The 22,405-nt window shown below is 43.5% G+C and overlaps 1 protein-coding gene and 2 long non-coding RNA genes across 7 annotated transcripts; 2 read left to right on the forward strand and 1 right to left on the reverse strand.

Moving 5' to 3' along the window:
- The first annotated feature begins 8,678 nt into the window (after positions 1–8,678).
- On the forward strand, positions 8,679–13,406 carry LOC148659332 (uncharacterized). The gene is made up of 3 exons (XR_015940435.1): positions 8,679–11,455; positions 11,537–12,635; positions 13,027–13,406. It is a non-coding gene; the product is annotated as an uncharacterized LOC148659332 (long non-coding RNA).
- Positions 13,407–14,514: 1,108 nt separating this feature from the next.
- On the reverse strand, positions 14,515–22,401 carry det1 (DET1 partner of COP1 E3 ubiquitin ligase). 5 transcript variants are annotated; one of them, XM_088641448.1, is made up of 6 exons: positions 22,229–22,401; positions 20,773–21,550; positions 19,520–19,873; positions 16,984–17,174; positions 16,154–16,345; positions 14,515–15,207 (listed from the first exon to the last, which is right to left on the reverse strand). In XM_088641448.1, the coding sequence occupies exons 2-6, from the start codon at positions 21,523–21,525 to the stop codon at positions 15,018–15,020; spliced, it is 1,680 nt and encodes a 559-aa protein (XP_088497574.1). In that variant the 5' UTR covers positions 21,526–21,550; positions 22,229–22,401; the 3' UTR covers positions 14,515–15,017. The 5 variants fall into 5 exon arrangements, with proteins under 5 accessions (XP_088497574.1, XP_088497572.1, XP_088497570.1 ...); XM_088641446.1 differs by having other exon boundaries at positions 21,962–22,401; XM_088641444.1 differs by having other exon boundaries at positions 22,137–22,400.
- On the forward strand, positions 17,638–20,654 carry LOC148659334 (uncharacterized). Its single transcript, XR_015940436.1, has 2 exons — positions 17,638–17,683; positions 19,455–20,654. It is a non-coding gene; the product is annotated as an uncharacterized LOC148659334 (long non-coding RNA).
- Positions 22,402–22,405: the final 4 nt, after the last annotated feature.

A 22,405-nucleotide genomic window follows, 5' to 3' on the forward strand; every position in this document is an offset into this window, starting at 1 on the left:
CATAAGCTTGTGCGTTAAGTGTGATTGATGTACACAGCCACAACAGTATAGCACAAATAAATCCCCAACATCTGAGCAGTAATGCATTGATATACAGAAATATTACGTGGCTTATAGCAACACTAAACAAACAACATAAACGCATAATAGAAATGCTTTGCTGTTAATATTACTGTTTGTGAAGAGCAGGTATGCCACCTAGAAATGGTTTATGTGGCCTCTAGCAGAATTAAACAGACTTTTGCAGTATACAATATACTGTAGGGTCCACACACATCTTTTCCCCATTTCATGAATTTATCTCTAAACTATGCAGTAAATTTCAGCCTGAGATTTGTTGTCCTTCCAAATTCAGCTATTGAGGAGGGCAGGAGGGGACTCCCCCTTGGCTGGTGCCCTCAGGGGCGCCCCGTAACCACAACAAGCCCCACTGTGCTAACAGGGGCTTGGCAAGCCCATCTCCTTCCCGGTCTCGGTGATCTCACAGGGTTTCTTCACATGGAACAGAGCTACTGTAAGCAGGTGAGTAACAACTGCACTCCTGTCAGGACCCATGCAATGCCACGAAGAAAAACGTGAGTATTTAGATTTCAGTGACAAATATAAAAAATTGGTGAGATTCTACTGAAATAATGTTATTGTATTAATATACTAATACATAAGCACACCTGCCATTTCCTGCGGTTTAGCAACACTGCGTTAGTTCCCCAGTACTGTAGGAGAAACATAACAGGAGTGTGTGTTATATCTATTAAATGCAAGAACGCATTGAGTTCCACATTCTATTGCAAGGAACTCTGTGAGAGTAACAGAAGATACAGAGAATCGGGGGATTTGTTGGGATGAAAGCACAGTTGCCTGAAGTCCGTCGATCAGCGCAGGAACCTTCCAGGGGGGCTGTCAACCCCAATGGCCCGTCTCATCCTGTAGGTCCAATAGGGCCGGGTCAAAGAACTGCTGTGTAAGCCAGGCTCGTGGGGCCCAGCACTGCTGAGCTGGGAAACAGCTAACTGTACAAACAGTGAAAGGAGGACTGACTAGGCACAATTATTTTGTCCATATAGGTAATAAATATTTACTTGGATTTATTGGAACTTAAATGCCCTTTTCTTAATGATATGCCACAGCAAGTGAGATAAGAAACACAAGAACAGATGCTGTATCAGGTGATGCATCATACAGGAGCATACTGAGAACAAAATAACCTTAAAAAGCCGTAAAAACATCAGCTCAAAAATTATACATATTTTAAAACATTAGGAAATGATTCTTTAGACATCTGGTGAAATGGACTATTGATGACATATAATAATACAATTAGAATAAATAATCCTTACACTTAAAGTGCTTTAAAGGTAATGGGGACTCCCCTACAACACCAACATGTAGCCTCCGCCTGGATAATGCAACAGCAGCCATAGTGCGCCAGAACACTCCCCACACACCAGCTCTCAGTGGGGAGGAGAGCAGAGTGATGAGGCCACGTCATAGATAGGGATTATAAGGAGGCCACAGCTAACAGAAACAAGTAATTAAAGTGGCATATCTTCAAATCAGAACTGTGTTACATTGGGAACTGTGAGAAGGTTATTTATTTCAATCCAATTAATATGGGGAAAATGCATTCAAAGACTTTCAACACTGGAGCTACAAAAAGTCCAGGAATTAGAGAAAAGGTTGAAGATATGTTTGTGTTCACCAGGAACATGCAGCCCAATCAAAACTTAAAAACATATTTCCTGAAATTGGAGGACACGTACAGGTATAGAGTAGAGTAAGTGTGATGGCTTCCTGGTATAATTTCTTGCTGGTATCAAGATAGATATTGTTGCCCTCCAAGGAACCATAGACCACTTCTGGAATGACACCATACATCTTAGGCGATTTTTGATATTTATAATACTAGGGAAAATGTTACAATTTACTGCTTATACAACTGCTAAAAAGATTTAGGAACTAGGCATACCGATCTCATTCAGCTCTCATACTCAGAAACAACACTGACAAATCTTCCACTGACATTCCCTATGTGTTTATTCTTCTAGACGGCCACAAAAGTGACTTCTGGTCTCATTGCAGGATTTCCCGTTAACATCACTGAGATTCTGTCTCATGGTGTATTTAGCTACCTTGAGCAACACCTTTTAAATCCCAGTAACATTTAAGGAGTGAATGAAAGCAGAGCTTCCTAATCCAGGAATCTCTTGACACGGTGGACACTGGACTCTCAATTCAGCTCTTAATCAAATTCATGATTCGATTAATTAGGTCTTTTTAATTGGTTTTCACTCCAAGAAAGCTGACATTTACAATTTTTGTAGGCAATTAAAATCTCTGTCAGTGTCCAGGTCATCCAGAAAAAAACTCACAATTAATACTAACAATAAATTATTGGGTAGTGACAAATAATCAATACCTCAGATTAACAGTAGAAAAACAGTAGAGTGTTTTCAGAAGGACATGAGTCAAGAAAGGACCAAACTAGGGACAAACATATACAACTGGACACTCCTGCCTTAGGGCACCGGTATCTTAACCATTGATATGAGCAGACAGGCACAGATTTATTTCTGGTTTTTAGCATATTACCCATGACGCTGATCACGGTCTCCAACACTGGTTCTGAAAAGGAGTGGGGTCATATGATATTCATCCCAGGCGAAACACCAGTTCACTGGCTTCATTAGTCACATCAGTTCTGATATTTAGCTACTGATTTAAGAAACTGAAATAAAACCTGAGGCCTTGGACTCTACAACATATAACACTAGACTACATCTTAGGGATCTAATGATGCTGTATGTAAAAGATCACTATTTTTTCGCTTCACCTACAGTTTATATCAAACTGCAGGTGTGAAAGTGTCAGATTGTATTCAAGAGGGAAAATGAGGTGGCAGGACACTGAAAAGATGAAGTGCACCTCAACACTGTTAGTGAGCTTTACGTTCCATGAACCCAGATATGAACGTCATTCGCGCGACGGTGAGGCAGATCTGTGATGTGTGCCAGGTGACTCGGGAGGCTTTGCTGGGTTCTCAGGGCAGGGGAGGAGAGGGCAGAATCTCCCAAAGGAAAAAAAGGATTGCAGTATTTGAGATGTGCTGAGGGTCCTCTCGCAGTGTGGCATCCAGCTCTAACAGACACCACTGACCCAGGGGGAGTGAAAGGTGAGGTGCGGTCTCATTCCAGGAACCGGCAACTGCGACTTGTCCTTGAAGCTGGTTTTAGAGCAAGAGAGAGACACTTGGAGATAAGAAAGGCATTTATAGGTAAATAGAAGGTTTTTAGAAAATACCATATTACACAGCAATGTATCCTCTGCATGAGTCATCTGCACTGACTCACGCCAATCAACGAAGTAAGATGTTCAGCTGTTTGCACAATTATTACAGCTTTCACAAGCACAGAGTGAGCAGATCAAATTATTCTGGTTTGCGCTGCAACATATTCCACCCCTGATTGCTTTTAATGACTCCATGGTTACAGTACAGGTTGCAAAACTACTTCAAATCAGTCAGTGTGGAGGTAGCCCTCCACTTTTTGTTCCAAATTAAGCTCATAATTAACTTAATTGATCTAATTATTGGTATAATTTTTCCAGGGTCTTTAAAGCTGATTTAGAAGACGCAACACCAATTATGTTGTAGTATCACCATATCATCAGCCAGCTTGCAATACTTAAAGCGACAGTATTGGTTTAGTAAAGTTTAACATTTAATTTACAGATCAAGGAAAATGTGGAAAATTGTTCTCAGCACCTGAAACAGTGAAAGTTAGAATCCTGAATGAATGAGGCATGAAGCGGGAACGTGCATGCACAGGTATCAGGGATTTCAGACTTCCTTTAAGCATCAATCAATGTATGCAATCAATCACCTGGCTCCATGTTTTCTAGCTACTTTATCATGGCTGGCACGCAGCTGTGCAGGGTAACTCAACCTGCCACTTCCAGTCCACTGCAGCCACCCTGCTCTACGTTTCCTCAATTGATTAAGCAGGATTAATAAAATATTTAAGGTGCTGATCGCCCTGCCGTCCTGCAAAGGAGAGGATTAGAAGTGTGGACTGAGTGGCCGTGAGGCAGAGGGACCTGACCTCTGAACTGGAGACATGCGTGTGGAAGCTGCCTCTGCAGACAACAGTGCTGTGTCCCGAACACACCTGCACTGTATGGCAGTGGGTACCAGTGTATAGAGTTCAAGGAAAGGTGTTGAGAAATAACGACTGCACTGAGGTGAAAGACTTGCCTGCGAGTACTGCCTGATCTTCAGCAATCGTGGGACACGCCCCCAGGGGCTGTGTTTCGACAGAGCAGTTGTCTGGGCTTTTTAAACGGGGGGAGCCTGTGTTCAAATCCCAGGTGAGGAGCTTCTATTTTTAGTGAGTGAGGCACGCCATTCCAAAAATAGCTCCAGTGAACACCCTGGAAAAATGAAGACTCTCCAGGCTGTCATTGTAAATGAAAATTTCTATTTTTTTTTTGGGATATCTGTGAAATAGACTAGTAGTTCCTCATCCTTAATATTTGTGTTTCAGAGGTGCTCATTTATTTTTAGAGTCCAAAGGTTCTAAAAAGACATTCCTGTGGTGTTGTGATGTCTGGCACTGTTTCTTTAGATGAAATAAGCAGAAACGGACAGGAGATAAAATAGCTGAACAATGTGAAGTTAGAGATTTCACCCTGGCCTGACCAGTCTTGGCTTCTCGTTCATTTCCAGCCCATTCTGCTTACAGCAGTGTTTATTTCCATGAATGTAAAAAACACTGGAAATAAAACAATGATGGAATTACTAACTGCATTAAAGAGTAATAGAATAGATACTAGTCATTTACGTGATTCCTGTTGTGTTCGTTTCATGACTTCATGACCTTTATGAGAGGTACAGTATGTGCAGTGTCTTTGGAGCTGAGCTCTAAGAAATATTACGACATTCACCTAAATAAATTATACATTAAAACATATTGTCAATTAATTTATACTTCAATATACAAAAAAAAATTTAATCGCAGCTGTAGTTTAAATCATTTTCAATCGCAATTCAAGCCCTGTGAGTGTTATTTCTCATGTAACAGGGGGACCAACTGATCTCCTTTGCCCTTCATTTCAGCTCACAAAGCACAGAAGCATTGTCAAGCAAACTGTCTATTATTCACTAGTTCAAAAACTTATGACCAAAGAATGGAATACTTAAAATCATTCTGTAAAATGCTGTTATTTTAGATGCTCGTGAACTCACAAAATTAGACCAGAAAACACTTCTTACTCTGTGCCTGGTCTGTTAATTCATCACCTTCAGCTTAGCGTTAGTTAAGTGGCTGGGCATGGCGAACAGTGAAGCACATTCCTTTCTAGCAGCTGCAGTGCAGGCAGGCTTCCAGCAGGGAGCGATCACAGGGCAATATTCACCATCACACCCACACGCCAGTGTGACTGCACTCGGACAGCTCAGGACCACGAAGGGCACAACTGTCCAAGGTCTTTCAGACTTCATGTGGAAAGCCCATTCAGTTGTGCCCTTCATGTTAATGAATCAGGGGAAAACGCAAAGAGCAAATTCCTCAGCAGAGAGCTACTGTAACCTCAGAGTGATTTCTTTTGACAGTAACTGCCTTCCACACATTTCCTAATTAAACACCGTCACAATGAACAGGATTATTGGCTCAACTGTAACATATGTCTTGTAAAAAGAGGGCACAGTTTGTAGAACAGTGATGGTGGACCTCAGGTTTTTTTTTATTTAATAATCTGAATAAGAAGCATTGTTTTATATAGCACCTGTAAAAGTAGCATCTCCAAGCGCTTTACTGTAGGTGTAAAAAATAGCTATAAGGAATATAACAGCTGTAGCAAATTACAGACTAAGCATATAAGAAATACAACAGGTTATAGGTGCAGCGGAAGATCCAAGGTCTTTAGAAAATGGAGCAGACACAGACAGTAATTAAATAAAGGCCTTTCTGAAGAGAAAGGTTTTGAGTTTGGATTTAAATGCACTCAAGGCAGGTGACTCTCAAAGATCCTTTGGGACAGAACTGCAGAGCCTGTGGTGCAGCAGATGAAGGCTCTGTCACCCACAGAGTGTAAATGAGCTTAGGGGACAGACAGGAGACCAGAGTTAGAGGAACAAAGCTTGTGAGGTGTGGAGTAGACAGATAATCAGTCAGAAATGTTCTGAGGTGACAAGCCATGTAGTGGTGCCTACAAAGTGAGCGTGGGATTTTAAAGTTGGCTCCAAAATTGATGGGAAGCCACTGCCATGTTCTGAACATATTGGAGTTTGTTCAGTGTGGATTTAGACACCCTAGCAAGTGGGGCATTGCAGTAATCAATTCTTGAAAACAAATGTGTTGACCACCTTTTCTGCTAAAAAGACAACATAGAATGTAGTCTGGCGATATTTCTAAGATGAACACATGAGGTTTTTACATTATTCGGAATATTATGGTCAAATGTCGAGCCGGGATCAAATATTAGCCTTAAATTATTCAACTTTGATTGAAATCAAAGCACAGTGCCATCCACAGATAGGGTTACTGCATTGTCTTTACGTAGATGATAGGAGGTGCCGAGTAACACAATCTTGTCGCAGTGAAGTGAAGTGAAGGAAATGTTGTTATCCAGGTTTTTATATCAGATGCAATTAGAGAGTGCAGATACAGCTATGTCCCATGTCAGGTTTAGTATGGACACATATTAGAGTATCATCAGCATAAAAATGGTCATTCAGACCATGTGAATTTGATAACTGACAAAGTGAGAACATGTAAATGCTGAATAGCAGTGGGCCCAGTATTGAACCCTAGTGAACACCAGACTTAATGAGCTCAAATTCAGAAGTAAAACCCCAAGAGAAGGGAAGTGTTGGCGATCGGTAAGATAAGAGCTGAACCTCTGAAGAGCGACGTCAGAAACTCCAAACGCAGCCTCAAGACGGGAGAGTAAAATGTCATGATTAACAGTGTCAAAAGCAGCACTTAAGTCTAGGAGAATTAGGATACTTATATCTAGTGTCTGAAGAGCACATTAATCCTGACCGATTAAACAGAAATGAGACTGATAAGAACCAGAACCTAAGACTCCTGGTACAGTATATTGGGGATGAGACACAATGTTAACGTGGCGATGGCTGCAGTGATGTGTCATTTCCTTAGAAAAACCTGACAGCAAGAATTCACCCGGCTCACTAGGTATTTTCTCCTGCTTCTCTAATAACTTGAGTCAGAAACCTTAGACCCCGCAAAATGCAATGAAAGTAACTAGAGAGGAATAGAGACAAAAAACACAATAAAAAGCCTTGTCTCACAGTCACGATCACTGGAGACTGCAATGAGAGGCACTTGAACAAGCTGTTTTAACACGTTAAATGATCAGAGGCGAGCCGCACAAGCAGGCGTGAGCTAGCTGAACCTCCCAAGGTCTTATTTCACACAGTAACAGGTTTAATCATGCCTGCTTCTTCATTCCAAGCCACTAATAAAACACGTGGAAGAGAACGGATTCTGAACATATCTGAGCATTTTCTCAGCAGTCCCTGATGCACATCGTTGTGCGGACAAAGGAGAACAGGAGCACATATAAGTATAAATTACGTTTCTCAGAATGCTGATGAATTTTGAATAGATTTATAGCCCTGTACAAATCGCCTTCAGATTGAGGTGTATGTCAGCGATTACACCGGAGCTACGGATAACTGTCTTCATTCTAGGATCTGCTGCTTAAGTCTACCTTTCACAACCCAGAAGTACCTATTTCGCTCATCGAGAGTGCAGTTTCCATTAAAGCGGTCTCAAGGCTCTGCACGACAACCTGATGTTATGTATATCATAGCATATGAGGAAAATGATCAGCGCTTGCCTGTGCCTCATGGCAGTCCCTATAATGACCCTGGGATCCAGACAGTTAAAATCAGTTATTTCGGATTCACAGGAAATTAAGGTCTAACATCTGGTAGGCAAATTGGAGCCGGGGTAATGGCAGAGATGGGTGGGAAGGGGGGGCAGGCTAAATCCTCCAATCTCGCAATCTGTGATTTTTAAAAAGCCTCATATTTTGCTTGACCCACAGCCTCTAGGCTGGTAACACAATCCTGTCGGTTTCCGAGAGACGACCAGTAAGAAGCAGAATTAAACACTATAAATAAATGGATCCATTTAAGAGTGCTGCCCTTTCCCAGGATTACATCAGGCGCTTCGTTGCCATGACAACAGCAATTAGGAACTGAGTTTCCAGGCAGGCAGTGGATAGAACTCTGTGCGCCCAGTAGCCATGGCAACCAAGGTCAGGCCAGCATCACACATCTGCCTTCACACTAGCCACGTTACAAAGCACATAGACTTGTGGGGGATTGATGTGATCAGATACAGTGATTAAACACAACCATATGCTTTACATTACATTAACCCCATTGGGGGCTGGTGACTTGATACACAGAAACACTCATCTTCTAGCGAGAAAAGACGTGTTCCACTCATTACCTGGTCCTAGTTGTTGGAGCCCTTTCGCCTGTTCGAAATCTAACCCATATCCTCTCAATTAATGGCAGTACTTTCAAAAGAGGCTAAATACGTCTATTTGATCAATGAAGCAAAAAATATTCCCAGAAATCCTGACAATATTTTTTAATATGATTATTGTATTTTTAATTTGCTGTTTTATTTCTCTGCTGTAAATACAGACAATAGACAGTGCTTGAATTCAGTTTAAATAATGCATTTAAACACAACTCTATGAACTTACTACTTCAAAACATTAGACCAAATCGATGTGAAAACATTAACAAAGTGAGCAAGGCTGATTACATTACCCTGGGAGTGAGAGATATGAGGATAATGATGTTCATATTGCAGCCATCACGGACAATTCAAAACTCTATTTTTACACGAATCACCAAAGGATAAATGTAATAATCTCTAAAGCGTCTTCATTTTAAATTTTTAAAAAAATTGGAATTGTCTTGAAATTGCCAAAGAGCCATGGCCATCCCAACACTGATACACATTGATACTGGTAATTATAGGACGAGTATTGATTACAATAACTGTGAAGTATAAAACTGGGGCACATCACAGCTAAGTATAAATTCAGGTTCACATCAAATATATTAGATAAACAGCAAATGAGTGCTAAAACACTGTGCACATAATCCATTTTTTGGTTTGTGTTTTAGTGCTTTTATTGTACTGGCCTTTTCACTGAACAACTTGTGGTGTTAGAAGTCATGTTCCCAGCTTGTATTTCAACCCCTGTCCTGCATTTCCCTTCAATGATTATGACTTTGGTCAGAACAACCTAAGGTGGGGACTGTGAGAAAAAACAAAACCCACAAGTCTGGTATTTGGCTGTCGATGGTACTCAACTAGATAAGGAAGTACTCTCAAGTGAGCTTTAGTGGGTGACAGTGTTTCAAATGAGAACACACCTTGAAAGAATGTGTTTATGGAAATGCACTGTATTTGTTTGTTACAGTACAAATGGTTCTTAATTAATAACATGGTTATTGGAAAGTTTAAAATGAAGCACAACTGATCAACAGACATACAGTTGCATAGGTTATCTATCGTTTCAGATAGAACTGTGCTTGAGGTATAGTCTCAGTATATGGTTGACAGCAGCAGGATCAACAGAGTAAGAAAACGTCAGTTAATAAGTTAAAATTAGTGTTTAGATCCTGGCAAGAGCAGCCCCAGAGATGTGACAAGCCTGGTCTGCTGGCCAGCAAACCACAAAGTCAATCCTCAGGATCGAACAGGGAGGCCCCTGCCCAGAAACAGGCCGACACAGGGAACAGGCCGGCCATTTACACATCCTAAGGCCATGAAAACAGAGGTTAGAACTTACTGCGGCTTACTGTTAACCAGCAAGTTTAGACGGCTTTTTTCTCCTACTGACTTATTCTAAACGTACAGGAGCTCAAACATTATAATTGCATTATGGAATTGATTTCAGCAAATATTGTGTATCCATCTAGTATATTTTAGGGGAGATTAAGTCATAAAAAACAGAAGAAAACACAGAAAAGCATCGTCTTGTATATGAATCACCTTGAAAGCAGATGTCTGCTAAGTTTCCACGCTCTCCCGAAGGGCAGCGCGACCAAGGGACGGTTTATTGTTAACGCAGTAATTGGGAACATAAAAGCAAAGTGAAGTGAAATGGACTAGTGCCTCATACTCCTCCCCCGTCTCCGGGGTCACCCCAGGTGTGCAGCAAGTGTTTGAATGTGTTCAATTAGCTTGTGTAACCAGAGGCAGAGCGCACAGTTAATCCCACAGCACCTGCTGTCCTTTCGCAGGTAACCCAGCCAGGGGGGCAGGGCATCACACTAGACTGCCTGCAGCTGCTCTGGATTTAGCCCATTTATCTGATTGGAGATCATTTCGAAAAAACATGATTATTAGAACACGAACCAGGCCAGGAGATAAACCGCACAACAATAAAACGAGCCAGCTTCTTTCTTTCTCATCCGCCTCCCCCTCTTCTCCTTGTCGGAATGATTGTCCCTTTCGGCTTTCGCATTTTTTCTTCCTATTCTTCCATCTTGTATTTTTTCTTCACTCCTCGCACATCCACTCAACTCAAAATTAAAAACATGAGATTAGAACCCGTTCTAACCTTTGCCAGCCTTGCGGCTGTGTCGCTCACAGATTTCCACAGGAGGCTCGAGTGGAATTCTGGGTGGTGATGGCGCGGCGCGGCAGGAGAGCGAATTCAGGGAGCGAACAGATAATGCCCATCAAGCAAGTGAGGTGAATGGCAGGCTTAGGAAATGAAAGGTCCTTCTGCTTTTGCTTCATTGAGGGGGTCGAAATGAGTCTCTGGATAAGAGCGTGGCTGCAGCACACACAAATCAGAAGGCAACACTCTTGGGCACCACCCGCTGACAAGAGCTGCAGCCGCTCTCGAGGTTACAGCAGTCCAGACTTCCCATCAGTCCCTCCAACCACTGGACAGACTGCTCTGTAGAGCAGCGCTCTCACCCTGTGAGAGAGGATCTCTGCATTTTACATCTACTGTATATTTGCAGTCACAGTAAGTTAGGACTGTTCCTTGACAAGGCACAGTCCATACAGAACTTCATCCAGGTACTGAAAATCTCCAAAGCTGGTGACGAGGTCAACACAGCAGACTTCAGACTGAGACCCGAACCACAGGACACCAGTGGAAACTGTGTGAATGTGCATTTAAAACAGAGAACAGGAGGAATCTTGTTACCCAAGGGGTTGTGGGAATAGGACATGAGTTATGTAAACATTGTTGAAGCAATTCGACAACAATTCGACAAATTCCTAATGCAAGAAATTGTATATGGCTAATAAAGTGATCTCATTATTCCATGTATTCTTTCAAGACACAGCTGGAGGAGGTCCTCGGATCAATTAACTGCTAACGACCAACTGGGCTAGAGATGAGCTTGATCGTCTCCTCTCATTTATAAGCTTTCTGAAGATCTTAAGTAAATAAACCTTTTCTTTTACTAATTCATATCACCCCCGTTCAATGGGCAAGTTGATTTATTGTATGCTGTCATGTCCAGGGTCCTGGTGCTGGCTGGGAAAACAGTGCTTTCCACTTTAAAATCAGAAGTTCTCAAGTCCACTTTCACACATGGCATCGACATGGAAGCGACGGTCAGTGAAAGAGAAGGAGGAGACGCGGTTCCATTAACCACTCCCAGTGGCCTGGTGACAGTGGCCCAGTGGCGGTTCCGCAGACGTTCAGCGGAAACTGTATTTAGTGCAGTATCTTTAGCATGGATTTCAATCCAAGTGGTTACGTTATGGTGATGCACTTTACAGGTAGGAAGGTGGTTAGTTGGCCATTAGATTAAAGGTACGTCCCTCAAAAGACTTAAACTGTACCTTGCTGAACACTGACACTATTTTTCTTGGCGGTTTCTGGGTTCTTTGGTTAGGTCGGTTATGTGTGAAGTTCCACGGGGCAGAATACTGAGCCCCCTACTGTTTAGAATTCATGTTTCCTCTTGATAATAAACAGGAATTACATCATCGGAATTATCAGTTCAAAGCAGACGATACTCAAATCCATATGCACACTGACCCGATTGTGATGTGGCCAATTCAGGAGTCCTATTACATTTCTGATATTAAAGTTTAGGGCGACATTTTTTACATTTCCTTTGTGATAAGTCTGAGGACAAACTGTTGGGATTCTCCCATCATTTCACAGAGTACAGTTGTGTAAAACCAGTGCTGTAATCACTGCTTCAATTTAGGGGTCATCCTAGATTGACTCTGAAATCCTGCCTACAGAAATATATATATTTTTGTTTCTCGACAATACTTTTGTCCAGGGCGCAACAGGGGACTACAGCCTGGAAAGAAGCTAGTCACATACACACACAATTTAGATTTACAATGTCTCTAGTCAGCATGCCTTCTGGGGGTGTGGGGGGGAAATGGGGGACCCAGAAAAACACCACACGGAAGGAGGGAACTTACACAACACACAAAAGAGGCGCCCCAGGTCAAAACGGAAGCCAGGATCCAAGACCTGTGAGGCAGCAGTGCTAACCACTACCCCATTCTTCAATTACAGAGACATCAAATCGAATCCCGCCAGGACACTGTGTGCTTCGCCAACCCAGCTCCAAACACTGACTCGCCTGGTTGCAGGTAAAGTGAAATGTAATAATGAATGCAACCAATAAGTCTTTTATTGCCATAGATCGGAGAACAAGTACTGTTGTTACAAAATGCCTTCCCAATAGTTTCCATTTATTGAACTTCTGAGATTAATGTTCCAATCCAGTTCATTTTCATTGTCCCTTTTTAATTAAACAGCACCACAACTTTAATATAAATGTGTTGAGAGTTGTTTCACTGTTCAAATAACGTAACCAAGTAATATACAGTACATCATGAATAAAGGAAGCTTTCTTGAAAACAAAGGACAGATGAAAGAACAAATTTTAATCTAATTGTGTCAGGCTAGCTGTAAAATGTTAATTAAAGAATGGATATGTTTATTTTCAACTATTTTTATCAATTTTAATTCTGATTTAAGGAGACGTTGGTGCAGATTGGAAGTGGCACTGAATTTCATCAGGAATAAAAGCACAGCCCCATTGTAGGTACTCTGCAATGTTCACCTTATTTTTTCTGTAAGTTACTTTGTATAAAATGATCTGGTTAATGACTATGTATACAGAAGGGTATTTTGCACCAGCAGCCCAACTGCACAGGAGATTAGGAGGTTAGACAGGACTGAAAAAAGCTTAAATAGGAATTCAGTCGGACACCATGGTTTGTACCTTACTGTAACATGCCTCATCAGCTAGACCAAAAGAAATTGGGCTTATTTCTCCCATTGTTTCTAACTCTACAGACAGGTAATGCAGAATTTCTACCAACCTTGAGTATTAAAAAGTAGAAGGCTGGGTGATTTAAAATATTTGGAACAGCTTAAAGGGTACTTATTATGCAATAGCAATTTGAAAGCCATTTTCATGTTCTTTGCTCTTAAATAAAGCCGCCTGCAAAGCTCACTTTTTCCTGTTGTGAAAGACCAAACTTGATTGCACTCTGAAACCAGAACTCCTGTAGGGATTTTTTCTTCTTTTTGCAGCAAGACCATTTGATTTAAATAAAAAAAAAGGAATCCCACGTATTTACAGACACCCACCTACTCACACCTCCGCGGAAAGCCGAGGACACACGCATACGCGCGCGCGCGCTCACACACACACACACACACACTTTTCCTTTCACTCTGCCACACACTCCGAGATCCAGTCCCTGGAATTGAACGGACAGAGCAGCTCGGTAACAAAATATGGTCAGAAACTGAGAAAGAGAATGGTGCCAATCGGAATACACTCCACTCTATTCATTCTTCAGAGAAAAAGATGTCTTGCAATCATAGCCACAGCAGAACAGATTCCTCAAACCACTTATCTCCCTCAGCCGTGTCTGAAAAGACTCATTTAACTATACCGAGAGGCATTAGAATGCTATTGGTACCAATACACATTTGTTGCCTTTTAGTGCCTCTCAGTACATACCCAAGCCAGGGCCAGACAAACACTTGACACTACAGCTGAGTGATTCAGAGGGAACATCAACAAATGTAGCTCTTAGCACAGTCAGGAATCAGAACCTATAAACTGTTACAGTCCACAGGTTCTCTCACGGTAACATCAGAACTCAGCACCACCAGAGCTTATAACTGCAGTCTGCACTTCAACATTACCAGATCAGTTGTGATATTTGGCAGATAGTTATGGCAATATTACATTTCTAATCAGCTTGGTAGTGAGATGCTCAATTGAGTTAAGATCTTGCAATTGAGAAAGTGCATGACACTCTTTGATCATTTCCTTCTGTTGCACAGGATGAGGTATTCAGAGTTTCATTAAAACTTTATGAAATACAACACTGTACTCATCTCCCTGGGGCTAATCTTCCATAATTTCCATAACTCCTCTGTGCTGCACCTTATTCTGAGTGCTTAATATGGTCATAAGGTGATAAAAATTAAAAAGAAGAGAAATGCTTAAAAACAACAAAACAAATTTATTGAGCCAAACTGCACAAGTAATCAGTTTAAAAAACAATAAAAACAGCTGCTCACTTTAGCCAAAAGGTCTCTAAAAATAAAAAGGATCTGAAGAAATCTGAAGTAGCTGCAGATTTGCACTCACTTAAAACCGACATTAAGAAAGAACGTGAACTCCGGTCTTAGCATAGTTTCATACTTTCATGTTTAAGGACCTGAAGTTTCACCGCCTACTAAAACATCAGTCCTAGCGAAATCCCCTGACCTCAGAAGGTGCTCTGCCCGTGCGCGCCTCACCAGACGCAGTTACCAGGGCTGCAGCTGCACCTCTGATCGCCCTTGTGGCGGGTCGCGTGCAGCATGAGCCGTCAGACCACGCAGACCAGCGGTGCGTTGAGGTTCCGTCAAGACTGGTGTGCTCAGCAGCCTGCCGCAGAGCCACAGACCGCAGGGCCGATCTGTGGCACCTAGTCCCTCCGACGTCTCCCGTTCCCATCCCCTCAGACGGACACATGGCGCATGTGGAAGTTAACTACGTACTCCGCGTTGGTTCGCTGCACAGAGATCGCGAAGGGCTCGAAGGGGTGGAAAGTGAAAGCCACCAGCCGCCGCACTGTGGGATTAATAGGACGGCCTAAAAGTCCAGCTTGGATCTTGAACTTCAATAACCCTGAGTCCCGGGCATAAAATCTGCAGGACAAAACAGGAAAGACAGTAAGATTGGATTACACGTGCTATTCAAGATTAGACGTTTGCACTGCAAGACTACTCTTGTTAGAAACTCCCTTCGATCCAATCATTGATGATAGAACCACACCTTACTGTTCATTAATTAATTACATCTGACAGCAGCCAACTGCAACCAGAAGCTGGGCAATAAAGTCAGTGTAAGACCCCCCCCCCCCCCACCACCAAATATGACCACGTTTCAACAGAGAAATCTGTGCACTAAGGAAAGATATTTCTCACGCAACCTCAGAAAAGTGGCAACTTGCACCCTGAAGGAGAGGCAGAAATGTGGCACTGACATTGCACATTTGTGCCCTTTCCCCACACAAGAACGGTTGGGATTTCCTCTGTTCTATCTTTACAACTGAGCACCTGATCATGGACAATATCTTATATGAGAAAAGGCCTAAAAAAGAAAGAACTCGAACCCGTTTGGAAAGGACAGGTGAGAATGGCTGCCCGATGATGTAAGGCTGTCTGGCTTTAAGCGGGCTTGGTACATTTTCATGTGGCACGCAAGAAAAAAAATCTTATTCACAAATATAATAAACAAAGCAATTATTCAACCGCCATGTTTAAAACACTCCAATACTAGCAGATGAAATTAGGAGACATGGTGATTTTTCTGCAAATATGTGGGGTGGGAAAAATCAGCCAGTGCCTTTACCAAAATTATTCAGTGGTTATTTCCACTTGTAATACCTTATTTTAATACTTGGAATACCTTATTTTGCAGAACACAGTGAAAGATATGATAAAAGATGAACGCACAATAAAGACACAAGACTGAAGACCATTAAGGCTTGCAAGTGATACAAATCCTGTTCACTCCCAAGGTGTTTTGGTTAGCATGACATTTCCATTTCAATTATCCTCCTGGGTGGGAGAAGCTTCTTTTGCCCATTACCTTATCGGATGGTCGCCGCAGGTCTTGGGGCGCTCCATCACAGACACCCACTTGTCATCGTAGCTGAAGAGCGAGAGGTCCAGATAAGGGCTGCTGCTGTAGGACTGGGCGCTGATGGGCAGCTGGCCCAGCAGCCGCCTCACTGCCTCAGTGTGCCCCCCATACTTGGCATTGACAATCGTGTCCTTGAACCTAACCAAGAAAACGCAGGGTTCTTAATAGGAGGGCGCGCCATCTGAGTGCCACTGATCACTCTGCCCCCTTTAGTATACCTGCTTAAAATGTTACAGCAGACATCAAATGTACCTTTATTGAACATAGTCCGCCACAGGAAAAAGAAAGCATACTGTACCATTAATCATGTTGCAATACAGCGTTTTTAGAAAACTCTGATAAGGGTTGCAAAGGAACAAGTAATAGGTTTATTCCATGCTGAAAAAAGAAGAGAGAAAACACAACGTTTCGGCTGAGGAGCCTTCTTCAGGTGTGGAGGTGTGGTGTGGAGCCTTTTTCACACCTGAAGAAGGCTCCACAGCCGAAACGTTGCGTTTTCTCTCTTCTCTTTTCAGCATGGAATAAACCTATTACTTGTTCCTTTGCAGCCTACGCGTGCTGACACAGCTACCCAGCTGATAAGGGTTACTCGCTATCACCTTTAGTTCTATAGGCCACCCTGGATGAAAGCGTCGATTAAACTATTCTTGCATGGGGATGGAAATGAAGCCTTCCACCCGCTGCGGGTCTGTGGGTGCTCCACTGCTGACTAAACCTGCACAGATCCCTGCCTGAGGCAACACCTCGCTCCTCCGCGTCACGTGCTGTACACTGACCTCCGCTGTACCTGCCGCGCAAAGCTGTTGCTGGAGGCGGAGCAGGGGAACTGCACGGCGTCGCTGTGGAGAGTGGCGTTGCGGAAGAGGTCGCAGAAGTTCTCGAACAGCTCCAGCAGCTTGTCCGACGTGTTCTCGAACACCGCGAGCACCTCCGTGGTCACCATGTTGTACACCACGAAGAACGAGGGCTGGGGGGGGGGGGAAGGAAACAAGAGGGATCGCTTTTTTCCCCACCCCAGTCGTTTTTGTCACATATCCACCCGAATCGGGATCTCCTCAGCTCGCAACTACAAAGAGTGCAGCCCCACATGGGCTGAAGAGGAGCAGGAGGCACGGAGAGACCTCTGACCTGCTGGCCCTCGAGCCGCCTTCGGGCAGGCCACAGGACGCACAGCCTCGTACCGCAGGCTCGGTGCCGACGGGACGAGAGAGGCACCCAGGAAGCTCTGGGGTTACAGGGTCACTGGGACATCAGCCATCCAGAAAAGCTGCAAGCAATTACTATTATTATTATTATCCAAGCCTTCTTATTACTTATCTATTGGGCTGAGCGATTCACTTTTTTTCTTTTAGTACTGTCAACAAAACTAATTAGGCACCAATTTGTCTAGCGCGTTAATCGATTTTTTGTTGTTGTTGTTTTTTTTTAAGGTGCAGGCTCTTGTAATACTAGTACTAATGAAGAGGGAGGCATACTGTAAGTATACTTTTTAATCTCACAAATCTGAAATTTTCTCAGAAGAACCTAACTTGCTTGAAATGCAATAGATTCAATATGTAGCACCTAATAATGATTTATACAATCTTGAGCAAAATGTGAAATGGATCACACTACTATGCCATTGGGGTCTTAGGCGTTTCCCCTAAAGTTATTTTTTTTTACCAAATCATAAACTATACAGTTTCAGTACTATACAGTACTGATATCTTAATATGCTCTTCATATTCATATAGAGCCCAGTTTTATTCAAATTAGATGCCCTGAATAGTTCCAGAACTATCTCTTAGCAGTAGTACAGAAAAGAAAAAATGTACTACTGTAGATATAACAGGCAAAACATGTTTTAACAAAAATATTTTCTAATTCAGTCCTTTTTTCAAACAATACAGAGTATTGTAGTACAGAAGTTCAAGTGTAACTGGTCTTCTGTATTTGCAGAGCACAGACAGCTGCACACTGGTCTGTGTCCACTTTTACCCAAACTTCTTTTGGTCCTTTGGAAAAATGGCACAAAACAATTCTCACTATAGACCAAGTTCTGAACAAGCGACAAAGTTCTAAAAGAAATATAGGTTTCTTCACCTCAAGTCTCATTCATTATAATTACAACCAAATTATTTAAAAAAACAATTCTATTACTGTACTGATACATTTTTAAATTCTGTGCAATTTTGTGTTATGCTGAACACATTAAATTAAGCAAGTGACAACACTAGAATCTTAATTAAGAGCAAACAAAAACCACTGTACTACTCACACCTTCACCACACCTTCCTGCCTCATGATTTCACCCTTTCCTTAAAGCCATTATTTCAGACAAAGACAATGAAGACATATCAATACCTTATTCATCAAATAAATTGTCAAAGATGGGCCTGATTTAGTTTATAAAATATTGTTAGCTATATTATCCATGTGCCTGAAAGTGCCTATACCGTACTGCCTCGCCTGAAAGGGCATTCTACTTGTTAAATATATACACTTGTTTTATTAAGATAGTAAATGTTCAACAAAATACACTCAAACAATAAGATTTCAAAATTTATGAGTACTTCTATGCTTTATATGCCACAGCTCATTCATGGAGTGTTTCATTGTTACTATTCTGATAGAGGTATCACCTAGCTATTTGATGAACAAAATGTACAGTATATTCATCTCAGTGTTACTGGAGAAGACAAACGGGAACCTTTTTTTACCTTTAAACTATAAAATATAGCCTCAGAGTTGTAACTGTTACCAATGACTCCTTGGTATAATACTGAACTCAGAGTTGTCAGCTACACATAATGGGAAGATCTATTAGCAATAACTTACTGCATTTAAAAAAACGCTCAAGATTAAATTAAGGGTGTCCACTTCTCAGAGTTCGCACATATACCATACCATTTAATATCAGTAAAATGCTTTTGCATCCAGTAAACTACTAGCACAATTACAGTTTTAGATAAGGAACAGTGACCACATGTACATTAACTTCAATTAGCAGTTGAGAGCAAAATCCCTGCTGCAGGCCTGGAGAGCCCCAGTCTAACCAATGTTACAGGTCATTTCTTTCTAATGTTTATGAAAACCTGATATTGATCAATTAATCACAGAATTTGCTCAGTCAGAGAATTAGCTGGAGTTTGAATCCTGATTCAAGCATATGAAAGAAACCTCCTGCATCCTGACTTGGTCCCTTTATAGCCTGTGAACATGTTAATCTATGATGTCGTAAATACTGCTGCATTCTTCTGGTCTGTAGGAGGCTTGTCTACAGACTAGGAAACATCCAGCTGTGTGAATGATGGGCCGGTGGTGTGGAAATACCTGAGAGGGGTCGGTGACGCGCAGGGTGACCACGTCCTCGCTGGTGTACTTGATGAAGAGGTGGTGCTCGTCCAGCAGCTGCATCTTCCACATGCGCAGCTGGCGCAGCTGGTCGAACAGCTGGAAGAAGCGGCGCTTGGCAGTGGCGCTGCCGTCCTGCTCCGCCCGCCGCCACAGGTACACCAGGAGACGGTGCTTCAGGGAGTTGATGGTCTTCTCCTTGTAGAGGCGGGAGAAGCCCGGCTGCCCCTCAGCCTGGGCCTCGGGGTACACGGCCGAAAGGGTCAGGAGGTCATCCTCATAGCAAAAGCGGCCTATCGTCCGTACATCGAGGAAGGTACCTTCTGGGGTCACCTAGGGACCAGACAATATCAAATACCCCCACATGGCTTTGTTTCTGCATTACAGACACACATCATGTCACCTGCGACCGGCAGAGAACGCCACACATACGACAGACTTCTAGAGGGGATATGATCATCACCCCGCGTTAGGAGTGATCCACTCCAGTTTTGACTTGAAATGCAGGCACAACATCCAAACACAATGGGATTATCTGGTCATCCTTCAGCATTCCCGATGGCCACGGCTAAACTCAGCCTGCAAGCCAGCCTATATCCACACATGGCCAATTTGCGTTAGTATCGTGGTCATGATTCGGGAGCCGGGGGATTCTTAATTGGGTGAATCGAGAACAATGCCGGTCGTGTGAAGGCAGGCGTTTGGCCTGACTGGCATCTGCTGACATTTCTTAAGTCTCACCTCAAAACTTGTTTTTAAATGGCCTTCAATTCGTCATTTCTTTCTTTTCACTTCACCTTTATGTATATATACATAAAGGTGGCGGAGCGGTGGCTCTGTGGCTAAGGATCTGAGCCTGTGGCTGGAAGGTTGCCGGTTCAAATCCCGCGGCCGGCAGAGGAATCCTACTCCGTTGGGCCCCTGAGCAAGGCCCTTAACCCTAACTGCTCCAGGGGCGCCGTACAATGGCTGACCCTGCGCTCTGACCCCCAGCTTCTCTCCCTGTCTGTGTGTCTGTGTCTCCATGGAGAAAAGCTGGGGTATGCGAAAAGATGAATTCCTAATGCAAGAAATTGTATAGGGCTAATAAAGAAACATTACAACATTACATATATATTTTTGGTTCACTGAACTTATGTGTAGAATTGATGTGAAGTGCCTTGGCCTTGGCCTGGAATAAAACTGCGTGACTGGGTGACCGGCTGGCTGGCCGGTCGGCGGGGTAAAGCTACCTGAAAGACGTGGATGGTCTGCTGCTGCACCGAGAGCACGGCCAGGATGTTGCGGTAGAGGTAGAGCCCCTGGTTGTGCGACAGGATGATCTTGTCGCACTTGAAGGCCCGCGTGTCGCAGAGGCGGCCGGAGTGCAGGTCGATGATGTGCAGGGAGTAGTCCTCCAGCGGCGATCGCGGGTTGGGCGTCACCGACTCGTTGTTGCGGTACACCTCGAAGAAGTGGGGGTGCGGCTCCTCGGGCAGGTAGGCGGCGGAGCCCACGATGACGTAGCGGCAGTCGTCGGTGAAGAGGCTGCACTCGCGGTTCAGGTGCTCGCCGCTGGAGGCCACGTTGGTGACGTGCAGCAGGGAGAAGAAGCGCTCGAAGAGGCGGCCGCGGATGCTGAGGGAGCGCTGGTCGTTGCCGTTGGCCAGCGTCTCGCCCTCCTGGCCCCACAGCAGGTCCTCCGCCGCCTGGCAGCCCTGGTACTCGTAGATCTCCAGCGAGGTCTGGTCCAGGGAGAAGGCGATGAAGCAGCGCCCGTCCGGGGAGAACTTGCGCAGGAAGCACGGCGGCTTCTCCACGTTCACCACCGTGAAGTTGGGGAAGAGGTTCTGATGGAAGCAGCGCACCCGGTACCAGTGCGCCCCGGGCCGGCCCGAGCAGACCCTCCGGCGCTCCAGGCGGTGGACCACGTTCTGGTTCTGGATGCGGCGAGGTCTCAGGGTCGGGCACTCGTCCTCCATCTCACGGGCAAGGGCAGCTTGCATGGGTCACATAGCTCAAGAAACACCGCTGCGGAAGAGAGCGACACCCCGGCTGCTCTAGCACAGACGCACGGCACAAGCCGGCTGGCTGAGCCGACATCAGAGTGGCAACACAAGACCACAGGTCAGCTGTGCGTGAAGGTGCATTTCCCCTTTTGTTGAAACCTCGTACTGAAGGAGCAGAACATGCGCCCAAATCTGGTATTGTGCAAAAAGACGTTTAAGGGCCGACAAAACTTCGAATATTCTGTTGTTTCAATTCAACTGAAACCGAATAGGTGTCTTGTGTTATCCCATCAGCTTCCACAGCGCACGCCTTAAACTAATCAAACAGAATCGTGGGAGGGGGGGAGCACCAAAGTATTTCTTGAATAATGTTTAGAATGACCACACATGTAGACATTTAATTTCAGCTAATCGTATAAACGACGATACTTACGTTTCAAGTTTTATAATTCACTTGTAACTGTAACCAATCTCAGTAATGGTTTGGAGCTAACTTCTAGCGTTATACACGTGGGCAGATAAAAACAAAAGGAAAAGGTTGCACCAAAAGAGAAACAAAGTTTAGATTCATATGAGCTGCTGGTTACGTACAAACAAAAAACACTCACCTATCTAAGGAAATCGCAAAGCAAAATGCACTACTGAGATAATACCGTCCTAGCGATTCAGCAACACACATGACTCATGAAAATAAGAATACCTAAACTACATCACTAATTCGGACGACGGCTTCCCACACTTCTGAATAATAGCAGCCAACAGCTTCAAGGAAACATACACTTTGAAAAGTGTTTTATCTTTGTCGCCGTATTCCGTACTACAAACTAGCTCGGAAACTGTGCCAGCCACCATAGACACCACACAGGAAGCGCAATAT

This window comes from Lepisosteus platostomus, chromosome 7 (genome assembly GCF_059453375.1).
Source record: "Lepisosteus platostomus isolate fLepPlt1 chromosome 7, fLepPlt1.hap1, whole genome shotgun sequence".
NCBI lineage: Eukaryota > Metazoa > Chordata > Actinopteri > Semionotiformes > Lepisosteidae > Lepisosteus > Lepisosteus platostomus.

What these genes read in the sequence shown, in the direction of transcription:
- det1 (XM_088641448.1), bottom strand. Translation starts at nt 21,525, where the DNA reads ATGCAAGCTGCCCTTGCCCGTGAGATGGAGGACGAGTGCCCGACCCTG. An exon ending in GCGCGGCAGGTACAGCGGAG is followed by an intron (nt 16,346 to 16,983) that starts GTCAGTGTACAG and finishes TTTCTTGGTTAG; the next exon opens with GTTCAAGGACACGATTGTCA. An exon ending in TGCGGCGACCATCCGATAAG is followed by an intron (nt 15,208 to 16,153) that starts GTAATGGGCAAA and finishes TTTGTCCTGCAG; the next exon opens with ATTTTATGCCCGGGACTCAG.